Genomic DNA, 19,211 nt, shown 5'->3' on the forward strand with positions numbered 1-19,211 from the left:
ATTTACAAAGAGGAGGTGTATATGCTCTGACAGGTCGTTTCTCCCCCATTCTGTAACTCCAGGGGCCCCAAGCTTTCCCTTGGGTTGGCTCACACTGTGTGTTCAGCGTAACTCGCATGCTCATCCCTCCTGATGTCCTGAATTCCCAGCTGCTCAGCATGGTGTGCTAGCCCCAATTCCCTTGGACCGCTCCTCCTGCTCCCTTTTGATGTTCAGAGACAACAGCTGTTCCTTGTACCCTGTCGCACCAGTTCTCCCTCAGTTTTACTTGCTGTATTTTCTTCTTTCCTTGCTCCCTTCTTTTAAGCACACAGCTGCGTACACACAGATCTGCCTCTTCTGCCCTGAGCTGACAATAAACACAAGGGTCTCTCAAGCTACAGGTTCTGTTCCTCACTAGGAAAAGCTCCCTCCTATTGGGCAACAGGCCAGAAAGCCCTCACATTCCCCGCTGCTTCCTGGGCACCCACTACACTAGTTAGTTTGGTGGGGTTTTTTAAGACTGGGACAATTAAGAAGCCTTCCTGGACTGTGTTGTCAAGCTATTTGAAAACCTAATTTCTGTCTCCTGCGACACATCCCAAGCGAAGGAGCAGCCAGCTAGCATCTCTCCCAAACCGCTGCCCTTCAGAAGGTGCTCTGTGTGTGTATGTGCATGAGTGAGAGACATCTGCATTCCTTTTCTGTTCACCCAGCCACAGAGCACAAATCTACTTTGACACTTTTAGAAAAATGAAAAGATGGAATCTCGCAGGAGCCTGCCTGTGCCGGGGGGGGAGGAGGGGAGCATGCACAGCAGGAGGGAAGTTGACTTTTCTTTATACATATAGGGTTTTTTCCATGCAGAGTTTAAATTATGCCTGATAAAAGGAGTTTCGTGGATGTTTCAGTTCTTTCAAACCCTCCTGGCTTCCTCCCAATTAAATGAGGTTTGTCAAAGCCACAGGGCTCTGCTGCTGCCGGAGAGGCGGACAAGCACTTCCCGCAGTGACATCTCCAATCCCCAAGGGAGAAGATGAAAGTGTCAGTGCCAAGACAGAGAGAGAGAGAGTGTGGAAAAAAACAGGTACAGAGACAGACAGTGTGAGAAAAAGGGAGAGAGTGAGGAGAAATAGAAGGAATGAGAAAACAGATTGGCATAATGTGTCAATCTCTCCAATTTGCTGCCACAGAGGGTATAGTTTCATTTCACCTGGGTTTATGCACCATCCCGTATTTATTATCCCCCATATTGCAGTGAGAAGTACCTTTTGGACAGGAAGCTGCATGGTGTTATCGTAACACCAAATGTGCTGGGAACAGAATCAAACTGCACAGGGCTGAAACAAGTACAGTATGATCATGCAAGACCGTATTCATGAGTGACTCATTAAGCCTGTAAAAATTAGGCAATTCTGAATAATTCCCCATGTAGCCATCCCTATTGCCATAATCACATAAGATATTTGTTCACTTGTGTCACTTCGGCACTACACTATTTTGGAATTTAACTGTTTGAAAATTCTCATTGCCATGATAACACACTGCAGATTTTAAATATATTTTGTTCCCACTTTGTTCTGGGGGATGCTGGCTATTAGTCCTCATCATCTGAAGGAGAAAGTTAGTGCAGAAGGGCAAAGAATGAACTGGAGATGAAAGGTGAAAGGAGGAGGGGCTTGATCCCAAGGTGTGTGAGAGAGTAAGAGGGGAAACAACATTTGAAAAAATAAAAGGCTCCTGCAAGAAATTATATTCTACTTTTATGAAATAATTGTATCTGTAACTGTCCTTTTTATAAGTTGCTATGACAAGCTGGAAGCTAGAGGATGTTTTCCAAAGGCCAGTTCCTGGGAAAAAATAATTGGAGAAATCAGTGTTTGGAAGATAAGTACCCCCCCAAACAGCATGTTTCTGATTACTGAGGGGAATGCTAATGGCTAGAGGCTGGGTGCTGCCCCTGGGGAGAGGGAGAGGGAGCACGGGGTTCTTTCCTTCCTGGCGGTCTGCTTCTTCAGAGGGGAACAGGCTGCTGTTGCTTACGCTCATCTGGATGGAAAGTGCTAGAAAAAATAGAACAGCCCATGCTGTAAGAGAGGAAGGCTGTCTGTCCCCTGAGTGCGGCTGGTCCACAGATGGGCCTCTCCTACGGCTGCTCGCTCATGTGCCTCTAGTTCTAGAAGGGGCTGCTAAAGCCCATATTCAAACCCCACCCATCATCCTGGTGCCTTAATTCTACACATGCCACCAGCAGCTCTGGATATAGCAACGGAGGAGAGGAGCGGGGAATTCTTCAGCTCCCCTCCACTGTGGCTAGTAGACTCAGGGGTTACGGTGACGGCCTTCTGTAAAATTGGAGCATTTGCTGCCCTTTTTCTGGGCTAAGACAATGCTGAGATTATTATCTTTGTGCAATGCAGCCCTGCACTACAGCAGCTCTGATAAAACTTCAGTCTAACCCTTTGGCACCTGCTAAAACAGAATGTTTTTTGTCCAATTAACCACTTCAGGAAGAAAGATGAGATTCTCGAATCAAGAAAGCATGAGCTGTGCTCTCAATTCAGTGTCAGTCCTGAAGTGCAAAGAGCCTTCTGAGAAGGTATCTCACTCTGCTGTCAGACAGGTCAGACACAGTAACAATTGCAGCTTATTATTCTTAGTTATAGATTTGGTTTGTTTTCCCTCTCTTTTGCCCTCAAATCCTTTAGAGTAGGCTCGCAAGCAGGGCGGGTGAGCAGTGGGATTTGGGGTTAGCACCAGTGCACCACCAAGAAAACATACTCAACAAGAACTTTGGCCAAACAACTGAGGCATATGGGCCGGGGAGGCCTGAGCTGGCACCTCAGACCCTATCCCCACCGGACTGATGTCCAGGCTCAGTGTAGACCTTTCTCACAATTCAGGAGATATTCGACCCCGGGCATACCACCAGCATAGCAGTTAGTCATCAAGTCCAATTTGTGCTCTGTGAGGAAGACTGCATGTTGTGTGGATGTGATCCTGGCTTTGACTAGAACGGACCTGCTTGTTTTGGGTACAGTTGGTGTCTGGTCATTACCTCCTCCCAGCGACTCAAAACCAGTGTGCCAGATGGTGATGACGCTGTACTGTTTCTCTTAAAACAGCCCACTATATCTTTTCAGAGACAAGGAGGAGGAGGCAAGCTTGATATTGACAGAGCACTGTCATTTTAATGCCTATTGCATCTAAACTAATGCAAAACAAGCATACGCAGTGAGGAGGTTAAGGCTGCAAGCCACTGCCTACCAAAAATCCCATCACTGTTGGGATTAGCCAGCACTGGTAGATGTTACCACAGGGCATGTATAAAAAAGAGCTGGCTTTCATGGACATCTTGTTTGGGTTGGCTGGTTTCCCCAGGTTCTCCTACATAGCTAAAAGGTTTATATAGTCAAGCTTTTTTTAACTCTGTGTTCTACCACCTCTGTATGTAGCAAGTGGATATCCTTCACTGCAAATGGGATACAGACACCTAGAAAGTGAAGTTCCCACCAGGTGTATGAATCTGGTTTGTTATGTGTCTTAATAAGGGAATAAACCAAACTCAGTGTTAAGCAGCACATCAGCTGTCACTCCTGACCCAGAAGCACTCTTTTCTGTGAGATGATAAGCAAATCTTCACTTAACTCAGGAAAAACAACCCTCACTCCACCCAGCCTGATGTCCATACTGGTGGAAGGTCTGCTTCTGTAAATACTGACAGAACACTGAGGTTTTGTATTCTGTCATTAAGACACCACCCCAGGAAAGAGCCATTTCAACATCACAGCAGATGCGTGCCAAGGGCACAGGCCTCTGGAAACGCTGCCCCGCTTAAACTCTTCCCCAGGTACTGGCCTGGAGCAGACACCGTGCTGGCAGGTGCTGGGCCTTGCGTAGGAGCACAGGGCAAAGGGGGAGATGGGAAAAGAAGGAAGGTTCCCTTTGTTCACTCCCCAGCTCATGCCCTTGCAAAAACACAACTGGCACAAAGTTTGGCCCACATGACTTAGGGAAACAAAGTCCTACAGACATGGATCAAATGTTCTGACTCCTATTGATCTCAGGCCAGAGAATCTCTATAAAGGTCTTATTGTTCACGGAGATGAAGTGCTCTTGGAGGGGAGTGCTGTTAATACCCTTCATGGAGTCAGATGCTATTGCATCAGAGGTCAGCAGACATTTTTCTGTATTTTGTCTAATTGCAAGTTATATCTGAGGTTTCCTTAACTTCCATTTTCCCTTTAACACTCTTAAATGCAAATCTGAGAAAATTTGTCTTGTTTGCTGTGAAAGACATCCTGACTGGAACTCCCATGTAGTCATTTCCCATCCTCAGGTATACTTCTCCTTCACCCAGTTATCAGCAGAAAAGAGCAAATGGGGATGTAGTGATCAGATTTCTAAGGCACAAAAGTTAAAGCTAAGTTTGATATTGTGACAGCAAGCAACCATGAGCCTAGGAACTCAATTAGCCTGAAAGACAACTATCTCATTATCTTTCCTAAAATGATATAAATACATAAGAATATAAAAATTTAAAATAAACTCTCTATTGACTGTCTAGATGACTGGATTTCACTGCTCAATTTCTTTAAACACCCACTTTAGTATTTATTTATTCTAAGCATGAAGCTGCTACGATAATTAGACTGTCAGATTTGGTAAGTTAATGAGGAGTCACTGGAGTGGAAGGTTTTGCATTTGTGAGATTGCTGAAGGAGAGAAGCTCCATGCCTTCGCCCTATCTCTTTTTTCTTTTTCTTTTTTTCCCCCTCCGCTGGGTGGGAAGGAGAGAGCTTGGCAGTGTGTAGATCCATTTGAATCCTTTTGATTAGCGGATTGCATTCCTACCACTGTTCTACCAAATAGTATTTTACTGGTTACTCCAAGAAAAAGAAAAAGAAAAAAGAAAAGAAACCATAGATGAGATTTCCGGAGAAGGGTGCCTAGATTAAAGAAATCATTTTCCAAAAAATAATTAGAAGGAATGGAGCTATGAGAAATAAGATCCTGAATTAGTTTATATTGTGGCTAATGTCACAGGAGAGCATTAGGGAAGTAGCACAGAGAGGAAAAGGACCATTTTGTAGCTTTTTCTTTAATGTGACTTTTCCACAGGACAATCAGTGTTCACAGTTCCACAAGTGTGACTGCAACCTGCAAGCTGTGACCTGTTTGCTTCTTACCAAAAAGGCCGTCTCACAGGAGGTTCAAGCAAGTTTTGATAGAAAGCAGGGATGATCGACTAGTTCTTGAGTAAGCTCATAATGCCCACTGTCAAAGCTGCTGCCACCCTCCTTAGCGCATTAATTCCTTTGTGTATTGAAGGTGGGAGAACAGAACTGATACCCAGGGCTGGATGACCACATCCCAGGCTGAGGACAAAGTGAGAAATCTCACATTCAGAGAGAAGAGATCAGAAAGCCAATGGCTCCCAATGCACAATGCTCAGTGGTATCTTGGGAGGTTTGGGTTTTCTTCATCATATTCCCACGTCTCGCCGCAATGCCCTTTCCTCTGATGCCTCCCCAGTCAAAATATTGCTTCATTTCCCCATTGCTTAAACTGACCAAATTGCTTTGTTTGTCCTTGTCTACCAAGTTCACATTTTATAGCTTAGTTGTTTTGATTTCACACACAATAGAACCTGAGCAGAGCTAGGCAAAATCTCCTTGGCTAGTAACACTCTAGGTTTTAATTAGTCACTATTTAAGTATGACACCTCAAAATGATGCTTCAGCATCAACATTTTTCATCTCCTTTTTGTTACAGAAGACCAAAAGATCGCTCAGAATCACTGTTGCTGAAAGACATTATCAGAAAATACCCTTTTATTATATCCTGTCTCTGTTTACTTTGTGCATTTGTTAACAGCATGTGTCCAGTCTGTGTCACCAGCTGGGTCTGTGCTTGCTGGGCAGACCTGGAAATGGGTCTTGAGGCCAAATTAGTTTGCCTGTCTTATTGTCTGCCAAGCTAAGAGGCAACCTAGCTGTGATAGCAGGGCAAACTTCAGCTACCCGTCTGTGCTTCCAAATGGATGTAGATGGCACGTACCTGCTATAGCATCAGGTCCCAGCACTCAGAGCCTGGTCTCACAGCCTCTCTTTACCCCATCTGCCCTCATCATGTAGACAACAGCAGGCAGACAGGACAGCCTCAAGTCCTTTCAAGAAGGACCTGACACTGCCAGCCCTCTGAGCAGATTGGGGTTTGGAGGCAGCCTGAATACATTCCTCACTCACCTGCTCAGCTAAGTGCAGACTGTTCCCTTTCTGTGATCAGAAAGGAACTAATCCTGTCCAAAAAGCTGGCTGTCAGTTCCACTAAAGCTTCTGGGACAACTCACTTGAGGAGGGCACTCATGCTTCAATGTTCAACAAACTTGGATTTGGCCAGTTTTAACTGATTTTGGGAGTATTTCACAAACACATAATTTAAAATAGTGAAATCATGAAAATGGTAGATATTCTTAAACATTTTTTTTGTATTAACTTGGCCTCAAAGTGATTGTGTCCTTTTTAATCTGCTTACAAAACATACTAAACAAGCTTAGCTGTCAACTCAAGTTAAACACATTCTGTAAGAGATGGTGTTCATATTATTAATTCTCTTTTTAAAAAACTCATCTGGATTCAGACATGCAAGCAAGATTATAAGTGAAACAATAATTTTTTTGTCATTTTAATAGGCTACGGATGGAAAGCAGGGGGTTCTGTATGCTTTTGCAAATCTAACCAGAGGTAGATAGGCATCTAAAGCACAACAGCCTCACGCTGGCACATGAGAGAATGGAATTTCCTGGGAACATAATGAAACTGGCCAGCCTTCCTTCATTGGCCAACCTGAGTTAAGTTACAAAAACAGAAAAAGCCAAAAAGCTAAACATACCAGGCTCAGTCATGAATCCATGGGCCCTGAGCAATGCAGCAAGGGACAAAACAACATCACAGTCTCCTCTCTGTTCTCCTCATTTCAGGAAGGGAAGACATAGTGCCAGGCATGTATCCCAGCATGCCAACACTCCATCCATTTTCTACCCTACTCCACCTCTTTCCCTCTACCTGCTGAGGAGGAATGTATGGATCATTGGAATCTGCTTCCATTCTCATTCTGCCTTTCAAAATGCAGATAAATACTGCACGTATGTGCTACTGTACTACCTAAGTGTAGTTGAATCTACAGGAAGATTTGAGCTTGTTTTAAATCAACTGTTAACAAGCAAAGAGTCACTAGCCCTGCAGAATATTTGTAACAAGGATTTATTTTTCCTTTTGATTCAGGACTTGGGCCATGGATTTTTATCCTAACAGAATTCCTTTGCAATGGGAACAGATTCTACCTCCATTACACCAAGGACCTTTGAAATAACCCTTGATATTGACAAAAGGAAGCCAAATATTTGAGAGTATAGAGTCTGGTCAGGGCAGGGGGTGTATTTTTTAAAATCACCTTTCAGTAGAAGAGAAAGAAAATGTGCAGATGTCCTGCCTTTTGTTTTTCAGAAAGCAATGTCAGAAAGATTGATTTGGCAACGAAGACGTAACAGCACAGTCTGGACACTGGACTTGCAGAATAAACTCAGCCATGTGTCACTTAATAGAGAGATCCCTGGACCAGAAGATTGAAGTACAAACAGGACAGATGGGGACTGACAATTGAAAGAATGTAGAGGCTGATCCAAGGCTTACAGAGACCTGTCATTCCTGGGGTTTGCCTACAATCTCCTTTAACAAAAGAGCTCCTGAGGGAAGGAAGGGATTAGTCAAAAGTTGAGTGAAGTCTCCAGGGAAGATGGTTTCTTGGATAAAGTTGTCAACAAAAGGAATTGTTTAAGACTATTTGTTATAATTTCCTAGAGGGAGCTTCTGCCATTACTAACAGGATTACCAGCATACTGGTTCCACACCAGCAGAGCATTAGACATGTGCATTGCAGACTGGTTGCTTAGAGCTGAATTCAGGGGTCTTCTTGTACTGGGTACCAAACATGTGCAGGTGTTGATGGAGATGGTGGCAGAAAATTAAGATGCAGCCAAAGATGGGCCATTTTTAGTCCAGCTGTTGCAGAGAGTCCTGGCTCATTAATGAGTTACCAGGGTGTTTTAATCTCCTTGATCTCAGGGCTGCTGACAGACTATGAGAAGGAAAGCTAATATGAGGTGAGTGCTGATCAGGATACATGGGGAAATCAGAGTGCTTCTTCCCAACTACAGTTACTGTGAAATTTCTCATAGAATTCTTCCTGGAAGAATTGGGAAAGCAAGTAACTTACCTGTGTTCAAGTACTAGTCCATTTGGTTTCAGTAGTCTGGGATGCTTTTTCTCAGCTCTGGGACACCAAAAGCCTTGCTGTAACCTCACAGCAGATCTGGGAAGAAAAGGAAGACAAAGACAAATCATTAAGATGCAATCATGCAAACCTTCTTGAATACTTCCTATGCATCTGAGTAGTGTCACTGGCATGAACGGGAGGACTTCTCTGAGCAAGAATTATTCAGAGCATTGGGGCATTGGAACAAAACCAGTCATGGAGCTATGGGAAAACACCAGAGAGATGGGTGACAGCCATAGAAAGAGCTGGAAGGTGGCATTTTAGTGTAAGGGAGCTAAATCTCCAGCTCCACCCTGATCCACTGTTTGCTAAGCAAACACTGCAGATCTGGGCAGGAGGCAATACAACTGTTTATGTTCCCCTTTGCCCTTGCTATAAATATAATTGCAGGAACATATAGATTAGCTACATAAAAGAGCACACAGACTATCCACAGGTACTGCTCAGTTAAGAAGACAAGAGGTATTGTGTTATATGACAATCCTTCAAATTCTCCCTCTTGATGAAAAGGCAAGCTATGTCCTAAAAGCCTTTCCACATCTAGATTGCATGGACCTAGATCTCCCAGACACCAGCCACTCTCATGACTGCAAATGCCTCACCTCCCTTTGCAATACTGGACAGAAATTTATCTCAGTATTGGGACCTTCTGTCTTTCCTTTGCTCTGCAATAAACCTGGAATATTATTACAGTAACCTCACAGCAGTATAAGCAAGATGAGACTACAGTATCCTATAGAGTTCTACATAGGTGTGTATCCCTGTGTCAGCTTCCCATGTGTAGGTTTATTTGTGCAGAGAAGGGCATTTGGAACCTTTTTAAAAGTAAAACAATAGTTCTTAAGCACACTGGCACTGGCCTGGCTGTTGCATTGCAAAAGCTTCTAAGAACTGGTACAAATAAGCAGCTTTTCTAAAGTGGATGGATGGCTGCATAGGTAGAAGATAGCTTTTCACTTCTGAGTTATGCTGCATTGTCATATGCATGTTCAGAGCAGCTGTAAATGATGCCCAGGTTGGGATAGGGGTGTTCTACATTCCTTTTGCACTCTTGGAGATGGCTGGACTAGGAGCAGTGAAGAAGCAGGATCTCTAATGCCTGCCATGGGATGGTTATGGCTGGATGTCTGCTCCTAGTTGAGAGACACTAAACGCTCAAGATATGTTAAACGAAATGATTTGTTATGCATGGGCAGTGAGGGATCTAAGGATGGGAACTGAATCAGTTTCTTCGTGGTATCTATCCAGAATATCAGTTGTAAATTTCTTCTGTCCTGGAGCAGCAGAGAGAATGGCTTTGCTCTTTTACATAGCTGCTACCCCGAAATGGCCGAAGCTCTTATGCTGAATTGCCAAAGGGTCAAATGACACCTTCTAGCTCTGTATCTAGAGGGACAGAAAGCTAGGAAGACCCTGGCAGAAGTATGTGCTGCAGCCCAGCACTCTTCTGCTCATTAACTCAACATAGGAGGCCCAATGCTTTAAATATGCCAGATCAGAGAGACAAATTGCCCCAGAACCACTCCTCTCCCAAACTAACAGGCATACTATTTACATCAGGAGTACTGATCTCAGTATTTTCCATCCCTTGGCCTGCACAACCTCAGGGGCAACAGCTCTCAGGGAAAATGGATGTAGTGTTGTAATGCATCAGGAAGGGTAGGTAACAAGAAACACATCTGAATTCATGTACCAAGTTAGTGCCACCCAACAGTGCTTCCCCTGTTTCCTTCCCAGCCTCAGGCTTCACAGTCTTTCTCTCTTTTGCTCTCTGCCACTTCTCTAACCTCTTAACTCACTAAACAGGTGGAAAACTAGTAACTCTTGCTGAGTTATTTTTTCATTGCTTTAGTGAGCTGAATGGGATTATGAAGGGGTCAGAGAAGTACCAGACTTCATGCATGGCTGAGTATGGAGTGGGAAAGGAGGAGCAGGAAAAAGCCCTGAAGTTCAGACTCTCTTGTTTCCAGCCTGTTCCCATCTAGTTTGTGTGGGTGGTCATCCCCTGTCACATCTGGATGTTTGATGTTCTGGTTTGAGGTAATAACCGAATGTGTCCTGGTGAGTAAGTGCTCAGTACTGCTATCACGTATGTGGACACATCTCAAATGTAGGTGTTTGCTCTTGAAGACCTCACAAAAAAATCCCAGACATTGGCAGAAAGGTGCAGGACTGACCTTTCCTTTTTTCCAGAAAAGACTTGCTCTTGGCAAGGTAGGATGTGTTGGTAAAGCAGGTGAGAGTTTATGAAATGCATGTAAATGGAGATCATTGTGCTCGAGGGTCATCAAACTGTTTCTTCTCACCACCTAATAAAAAATCAAAAACAACTCTGAGATTTTGGACAAATTGTTTAACGTCCTCTTTTATGTAAAGAGGGTTTAACAGCAGACTTAAATATTTGCTTTGAAAACATCTTGAAGTAAATGAAATAACTTCTTTCCCAGGCCAAGACTCATTTTACTTCAGCCCAGAGCAAGTTTTTTGGCTAAATTACATATCCCCAAGAAAAAATCTGAGGGCTTTAATACTTGCAAAATACTTGTCTGTAATGGTGCAAGTGGGCAATGCTCTTTAAAGGGGGGGAAAAAGCACCAGGAAAATCCCCCTCATGAGCCAGAACCGCATTTGGGGAGCCCAGATGAAAGCCCTTATGCGGGTCATGTGACAGGTGTCACTTCAGTAATGATATTGGGGCAGAGATAAAAGTCCTTGCCGGCTGGTCATGTGACACCGCTTCATTACTGGCACAGCAGGTGGCCAGAGAGTCTCAATGCCTTTATTTTTTTATTATTTTTTAATTTTTTTTTATTCTGTGATAATGAGAAAATGTTTAAACTTCCATCCCTGTGTTTAAACACTTCTTCATGCTGACAGCAGCAGGAGATCCCTTGATCAGCTGTCAGATGGGAAAGTGCAATTTTTCTGGAAAGTAAACAGCGTGTTTGCCAGTTGGAAATCATTTTCTGTTTGTTGGGACTGCTAGTTGTGGCGTGATGGAGGCATGTCACAGCATCTGACAACTTGGGAGTGGGGAATAGAAGACAGGCTGAGAAATGGATTTTAGACTCTGCCTTAGATAACAGGAGCTTGACATTTTTGACACTTTGCTATTGTTATTGTGGGGAAAAAACACCACTTATGGATTGCTTATGAAACTTTTAAAGCAGTGGCTCAGTGTCAGTGTGGATACATATGTGGGACCTTCTAGAAGAAGCTCCTGCATTTTAATAGAAACCTTCCTAGGAGAAAAACAAAAGGCACACAAGAAGGAACTTAGTAGATGTGGAGACATGTGAGGGTGAAAGTGGCCGGATCTCATTCCTGGCTAGCAAGGAAAAACAAAAAAACAGTCTCAAAAAACCAGTCTCCTTATAATCCTATTAGGAAACTTTTCATGGCTCTGATGTCACATAGGCTTGGGGAACCCACTGGGAGTTTCAGGTGAGACATGGAAGGCAAATGTGGTCACAGGGTCATGTGAGAGAGCTCAACCCAGTCCCGGGGCAGCCAGGGCCTGGCTGAAATCAGAGCTGTTACACTTTCCTTTGGAAGTGCCCTGGAACCCAACTAAGTTCATTTTAAATGCTAACCACATTTTTTTTCATTTCCTATTAGGCAAATACCTTCCCAAAGTCAATTCCCATAGAGAACAAGAGATACAGATATAATGCACATAATTTTAATTAAAGTCAAGGTTTGATTGTGCATATGCAAAGGCACACACAGCATTTTTCCTATGCAGACATAGACAACATCTTATATGTAGAATCAACAAATCAACCTGATTTCAACACTGGGAAAGTTAATTACTCTGAGCAGGGCTTGGATCGCATATTAGATATTCGCAGCAATTATGTTACGTGGAGTCCTTGGTAGTCTCCCAACAAATAACTTTCCTTCGCTGGCTGCCCTGCAGCCTTCTCCCTCTTCCTAAAGATCCCCATTAAAAGCTTCCTGCCTATTACACTTCATGAAGTCTTGGCTTATTACAACTGAAGTTGCAGCGCACAGCTGGTAGCTCACTTGCACCAGGGAAGCCCTAGAGCCAGCGCTTTGGTTTCAGCTCCGCACTCCTGAGCGAGGCCGGGCTCGGTGGAGGCCGGCGGAGCTGGGGAGGCAGCTGCCTCCCTCCCACCCTGCGCGGCTGCAATCAGGGGCAGGGCCGGGCCATCAGCAGAAATGATCCCAAGCGAAAAGATCAGATCAGATCAGATCAGAATCTGGCCCTTTGTTAGCAGTCATTAAAAAACATTGCACTTTTAATAGGAGCTTATTCAATTAGCAGACTAACAGGCTCCATCAGATAAGCTGGGGATTTCCCTGGGAATCTGAGTCACATACTGAGAAGTGGCTCTGCACCCTATGGTTAACCCTCTCCGTGCAGAAACAGAATGAAAAGGCCAAATCCCAGGAAAAGGGTTTTTTTTGAATTCTTAAGGGAGAAGAAAAAGCCTTCCACTGCGTGTCAAAGCCCCCAGAGGTGCCAGTGCTGAGTGTGAGTCACACACACTGGAAGGACCCAGGAGGATCATGGCACCAAACTGTAGCCGCTTGAGGTGGGAGAATCACCTGATCCCCGATAAACACGCTGACATTTGGCAGCCTGACAGTTTCACAGTCCCATAAGAGGCTTCCTAATTAGAGCCTGGGTGAGAAATAATCCATAACTTGAAGTTTGTCTCTAGCTTCCTTGCTGTACTTTTTTTACCCTTCCTTTTTTGTGCCTCTCCTCCCTTTTCAGTGTTTTCTCTCACACTCTCAATACACCCCCTCAATACACGCCGGTGGAAGCTGTTTGAAACACCAAGCAGGAGAAAGGGTCATTTTTGCCTGTTCTCTCAGCTCACAACAGCTCCCAGCAAAAGCATCCCTCTTGCACTCCAGTGTTGCCCTTGAAGGAGACAGGGAGATAAGGCAGGGGAAAGGATCGTTTATGGTAAAGTTTATAATGAGGCAAAGTACAGCTGGTCTGGAAGAAATCCAAACCAGTCCCATTCATTCCTAGTCAAACAAGTAGGGCAAAACTAGTGCTCTCAGCAGCAGGAGAATAAGGACTCCTGAGCTGGGATCCAGCCCTGAATTTTGCTTTCTTCTACAGCAAGCTGGCCCCAAACAGCACATCACAACACCCTGTATTTTAGCTGGAGCCTGCATCTGAATTTAGCATTGTCTTCACGGTGTACAGTAACATGATGCTGCTGTGTCCTGGCAAGACCTTCATCCAGCTGGTCATAAGATGAAATATATTTTTTAGAGATATGTACTATTTCAGAGCCAGCTCTTTTAAAGCTAAATCATATTCCACCTATTTACCAAATCACATATTCTCTGAATAGTTCCAGAAAAGCTCTTTAAATGCAATAACCTCTGAATGTAAGATTGTATCAACAAGCCATACCTGCTAGGATAAGTGTAACTCTCTTACTTTATTTATTTCCTAGCAGGTTATTTGCTGATAGTGGGATTTATTGTTCTCCATTTAATATCCCAACGTTTTTTCCAGGGTAATGAGACAGCAAAGCTCTTCAAAGACAATAGCCATTGTATACTCTGCAACAGCTTCAGATACAAACATTAGAATCCACTTTATGTTAGAGAGTTGTTCACCTTCCTCCTCGGTGAATACCATATTGCCTGCAAAGCCACTGGAAACAGGCAGAAACTTGGGATTCTCCAGTCCTGGCCACACACCAGGTCAGACAACTCTATATGTTACCATCATTCAGCAGGATGGCAGATGGTGACAAAGGACCAATACCTACAGATATTTGACCATCAGCTCTCTCCAAAGCAAAGATTTCATTCAGAATATGCAGTTGAAGCTACTTCCAGGAAAAACATACTTATTGCTGCAGGATACCGGAAGATCTCCATCTAACATCGCTAGAGTTCAATATGAGTCTTATCCAGAGGACTGGAGGTCCTTGGAAAGTGTACTTTTTTTAAGTTTCACTTTGGGGCCTTCATTATGATTGCTGATGCTCAAGCATTTCATGTGCTATGGATGTCTATGTATTGTGCTGATATGAGAAAAAACTGTGGACCTATACCTCTGTACTGGGGAGAATGACCCTGCCTTAGGACTTTAAAAGCCTGTAACATCATCCTCATCTGTAATGCCTGCACTGCTAAGATACTTGGGCTGAGAAAATTGTTTATTGAACTGATATTTCCAACAAACAGATGTATATAAAGTAAGCAGAGCTGCTCCCTAAGGTTCTAATATTAACAAATTCCCTGAATAGATTGTGGCTGTGTGTTTTCTACGATCCCTTTCTATAAACTGGAGTATGGATTAGTACACGCTATTTATGGAGCCCAGCCCACCCACTTGCTTGGAGCACCCCTGAAGCTGAGAGAGATGTAGCTGCATTTGTAGCCAGACACCACCTCCAGGGTCCATGTAGCTTCATATCAAAATTCTGCCTTTCAGCACAGTAGAAACCTTGGAAAAAATTAGAAGCTGTTCTGGACCTAAAATATCTGGCTCCATCCCTGCCCTGATTTTTTTGCATGATAAATGAGTATAGACATGAAGAAGGAGGAGAGCATAGACGTGGGGAATGCTTTCCTGGAGGACTGACTGGGGAGGAGATGAGGCAGAGCTGGCTCTGGGTGACTCACTCCTCAGATATCTGCATTCCCTGTCACTGCAAAGTGAGCACAAAGGTCAGAAGAGCAGCATTTTACATACACATGTATGTTTGATATGAACCACTTTAAAATTCAGATTAATCAGATGCTATGAACAGGTGTAATAACACGGGAGAAAAGAAAAACATCAATTCTTTTCAATTAAACGCCATTTTTACAGGGTTTAGAATTTCAGTCATTTAAATCCATTTTGGACTAAGTTTTAGAAACAGAAGTTGGCAGCCTAGAGGAATTATTCTTTTTTATTATTTTATTTTAAGGGATTAACTCAAGTTGATAGATTTAGAGCATTTTTAAAGTTTGTTGGTTTCAGATGTTTAAAAAGAAATTTAAAATAAACAAACAAAATCCAGTTGAAAATTTGGCAAGGGCTGAATCCTTTGGGCAAAATTTTCCCAGGAGAAGCATAGATCTCTGATAAGCAACAGAGGAGATGCCATACTTCACAGCTGCAATGCAGAACTGTGGCCTCTCCAGAGACTCCCACACTCCAAACAGGGATTTCTTTAGTTTAAATGCCAGATCTGCTTTGGTCCCAGTGAAACTCCAGAGGGGTATTATGTAGGAAAACAGGGCACGTTTAATCCATTCTATCATTAATGCAAAGAATAGTCTCAATATTTGTGAAAATCAAACCCATGCATTACGAAAGGTCCTTCCTATCTTAAGTAGATGAAACTCTACTCACCAGCCTCCCCTAGGCAGTTGGGCTAAAATTTATTTGTAATGTCTCTATTTTTGATAGACGTCTGTGATGAAGCAAGCATGAGCTAGACCACTGGCCTGACTGGGCACTTCCCTGAAGGATGTGCTGGAAAGTTCATTTTGGTGACTAAGGCTGGAAGTGCCACAGGTGCCAAAGTAAAATAACAGCTCTGAGCAACAGTCTGACCTTGGCTTTGACCTTCTTATCAAGAACGGTTGTTGCATTTTCTTTGCAGAACCTTCTCTTCTAATGAAATCTCAGGCCATTTGACATTTTGACTGGATTTAAAATAGAAAGGATGAAAAGATTTTACACTACTGAACTGGCCTTTTGAGTTTATCACCATGTGACAGTACCGTTAAGGCCTACTATCCTCACGATGAAATCTGGCAACAATTCTTGTGAGCTAAAACACAATGCTGTTGCACGGGTCTCCTAGGCAAGAAAGTAGTCACCGTGCTGATGCTGGTGAGCTGTGGGCTAAACTGCACGAACCTGCCTCCTACAGTTGGTGAAAAGCTGCAAGACAAACTGCACCCTGCTTTGCTGGGTAGGTGCTGAAGGTTTCTCACATGACCAGATGTCTATTTTATACAAAACCCTCTCACAAGCCATTCAGCTGGATGCAGACACGAAGGATTTAATCCAGTTGAAAGAATGTCTGCAAGAGACCTGGGAGCTGGGAGCAGGGATGCTGACCATCCCACTGTAGATCAGGCGCAGAAAGAGCCAGGAGACAAGCTTGGAGACAGATGTGAGGCCCCAAGCCTGGGACCATGTTTGAGGCTCCTGGGAGCAGAATGATGGAGCTGCCTTAGGGGCTGAGTGAGGAGGCAACCTGAGAACCATGAACTCTGAGGGTGAGAGAGAGAAACCCAGGAAAGCAGCTGCACAGGCAGCAGAGAAGGGCCTGTTACCATCTGTGTGTGAGGAATGAAGGCAGACTAGGTCACTAGCCATCCCCGTGTTTTCAGGGAGCTGCCTGTAAGCGCCAGGCTGCACCGCAGCCCCACCAGGGGCAGATTCTGCTCAGTTTGGTACAAGGGAGGACAAAATGGCCAGGCCTGGAGGGAAGCGTGCTGTGAGCAATGAGGGCTTGGATGCTCCCTGCCAGACAGCACCTGAGGCAACTGCGGAGGAGACGTCCCTGAAGGGGTTGCTCTGGGGACCTGGCCTGGGAGGAAACAGCCCCTGAATATGACCCCTCTTGCTCTGCCCCTTCACAGCAGGCACTGCTATGCGGAGTTCCCTTCAGTTTGCACGAGTGAGGGAGGGAGAACATAGCCTCATCTCACAGATTTCCACCCGCGCCTCTCCTGTGCCTCTGGACAAAGTTTTGGAGGGAAGTGGAGCAGAGAAGCTCGTGCCCAGTCATGGGTGTCTCTGGGCAATGCCCATTCCAGTGACAAGTGCAGTGCTTCCACGAGCTGCACACCCTTCAGAAGCAACAGCCACATCATCCCCTTTGGTGGTACTTGGGGTCTCTGCTTCCTTCAGGCAGATCCTCCAGCTGACACAGAGGAAAGGCAAGCCTTGGGCAGGCCTTTGAACCCCCCTGCATGATCACGCATTTACCAAGCATCCAAAGCGATTTCAAGGGTCTGAAGATACCTTCCATTGCGAGTATGATTACAGTTCTAATGAGATTTGAAGCAAGCCATGTCTTCTAAACAATGGTGCTATCTCATTCTAACCCATTTAGATTATAATCTGCTTTTCCAGATATTAATATTTTCATATTAATGTAGATCCTTTTATCCCTGTAGCTTAGCACTGGTTTCTGATTTATTAATAGCTGGCTCCCTCTGGACTAAGGGAGCAGGATGCTGTGTTGTGATGAGCTTAATAACTCACTGCTCCCCATTAGTAAATCACAGACTACTGCTTCAAATTTGCAGAGAGAATTGAGTTGACTTACCCTCATTCCTTGAAGCATCTTAGCCCTGTTGTGCAAAACTACCTGCTAAGAATCTTTCTTAAATGAACCAAGCGCTCTAATATGGGTTCAGCCCACTCAACTGAACTTTTAACAGCATTTCAGGGAGCAAGGGCAAGAGCAGAGTTAATAGATTTCACAGACTTTTCCCATCAAATGGTGCTAGGGCACTTTTCTGGAGGCACCAGCAATGTAACATCCAGCAGAATTAATGTATTTATTCTTTTAGAAGAACTTATGGGTTTTTTAATGTTTTCTGGTTTGAAGGAAGGGTTGAAAGTAAGGGCAACCTATTTGCATTGTGAATCAAGTTATCTGCCTCCTCTGTGCCCCACCCCATCCCCCCCACCCTCCAGAATATGCAGAAATAAATGCCTCCTAATGAACCCTGTGGGGCTGAAGCTTTGATATGGATCTTGCCGGAGTGGGGGTGGGGGGATGGGGGGGTGTAGTGGTCGGGAAAATGTCTGCGAGACTGAAACCCAGCATGGCGTGGGGGGAAAGACAGTCTTCCTCAGAGTGCGAGAGAAGGGAAACTGGATTATCTTGCTAGCAGTTGGTGTTTTTCTGTCTGCAAAAACTTACATATAAGAGGCCCCAGTTGGGAAGTTAAATTCAGCCTTCCACAAACAGTAATATTTTTTTCCCCCCATCTAAATAAAAGAGACGATCCCATGCAAGTTCTGGAAACTGTCTTCTCTTGCTCTGGCTGGGTGCGGGGCAGGTGGGTAGAGAAGCAAAACTGCAGGATTTGAATTTTAGTTTGCTGGCTGCTGAAAGCAGTGGGTGTGTGTGGCCATGTGTTTGTAAACACAGATTACTCTTTGAATGTGACATCTGGCTTTCAAGGAGCTCCCACAGCAGGCAGAATCACAGCAGTACACACTTCAGTTCCCTCAGACAAATCTATTGTAAGACACTGTTTTGCAGTTTGCAGCACACCGAATAAGCTCAGAAAAAAAACAAATGCAGCTGAAGCCCCTTAATAGAGAAGATCTGGTTAAATGTGTTGCTTTCTGGGAACAAATTGTTGAATAAAAAGAACACCCTGGCAATGGGAAAGTTTTCTGCGTTGCCAAGAAGTTCCATAAAAAGACCATTTTATAGCATCAGCCCATTCCCTATAGAAGCCAGAGCATACCGCAGAGGATCACATGCTGCCTGGGAAGCAGCAGCACAGAGAGATAAAATACAGCAGCCATTGACAGAAAGGGTGTGCAGCATCCAGGGTGGCTGTGTTTGTTCTCTGGGCAGTGACTGGCACAGGACAGTGCTGTGGGGTTCCACCACTGATGCCAGACCAAGCAGCTCTTCCCTTCGGGTGCAGACACAAGGCCTTCCTAACAGAGGGCAATACCAGGGGTGCTGAGCAACCTCCCTGGCACACAGGATGTGCCAAGGAAGGAGCAAAGAGAATTGCCAGATGTTTTTCCTCCCCCAGAGAAGGACAGAGAAGAAATGATTCTGCAAGAGAGTTAGGATAGACAGGAAGGAACCAAGACATAAAGTGGCACTGTTGCTTTTTGGTATCAGGATGCTGCACCAGTAAGTTTTACAAGGTTCCAGAACTCTTATGCATCAGCTGCGGAGTCCCAG

General features: G+C 44.4%; 1 protein-coding gene and 1 long non-coding RNA gene across 2 annotated transcripts in view; one reads left to right on the plus strand and one right to left on the minus strand.

The window, feature by feature from the left end:
• Positions 1–5,207, plus strand: part of CDK15 (cyclin dependent kinase 15) — a 37,109-nt gene extending 31,902 nt beyond the window's left edge. The window contains 1 exon segment of the mRNA XM_055813019.1: positions 5,098–5,207. Within this exon segment, the coding sequence (XP_055668994.1) occupies positions 5,098–5,207 (110 nt within the window).
• LOC129785068 (uncharacterized) overlaps positions 1–19,211 on the minus strand; it is a 59,746-nt gene that overhangs the window by 10,165 nt on the left and 30,370 nt on the right. Inside the window, exon 3 of the long non-coding RNA XR_008748588.1 lies at positions 8,257–8,352. This is a non-coding gene — a long non-coding RNA (uncharacterized LOC129785068). The remainder of the gene's footprint in view (positions 1–8,256; positions 8,353–19,211) is intronic.

This window comes from Falco peregrinus, chromosome 8 (genome assembly GCF_023634155.1).
Source record: "Falco peregrinus isolate bFalPer1 chromosome 8, bFalPer1.pri, whole genome shotgun sequence".
NCBI lineage: Eukaryota > Metazoa > Chordata > Aves > Falconiformes > Falconidae > Falco > Falco peregrinus.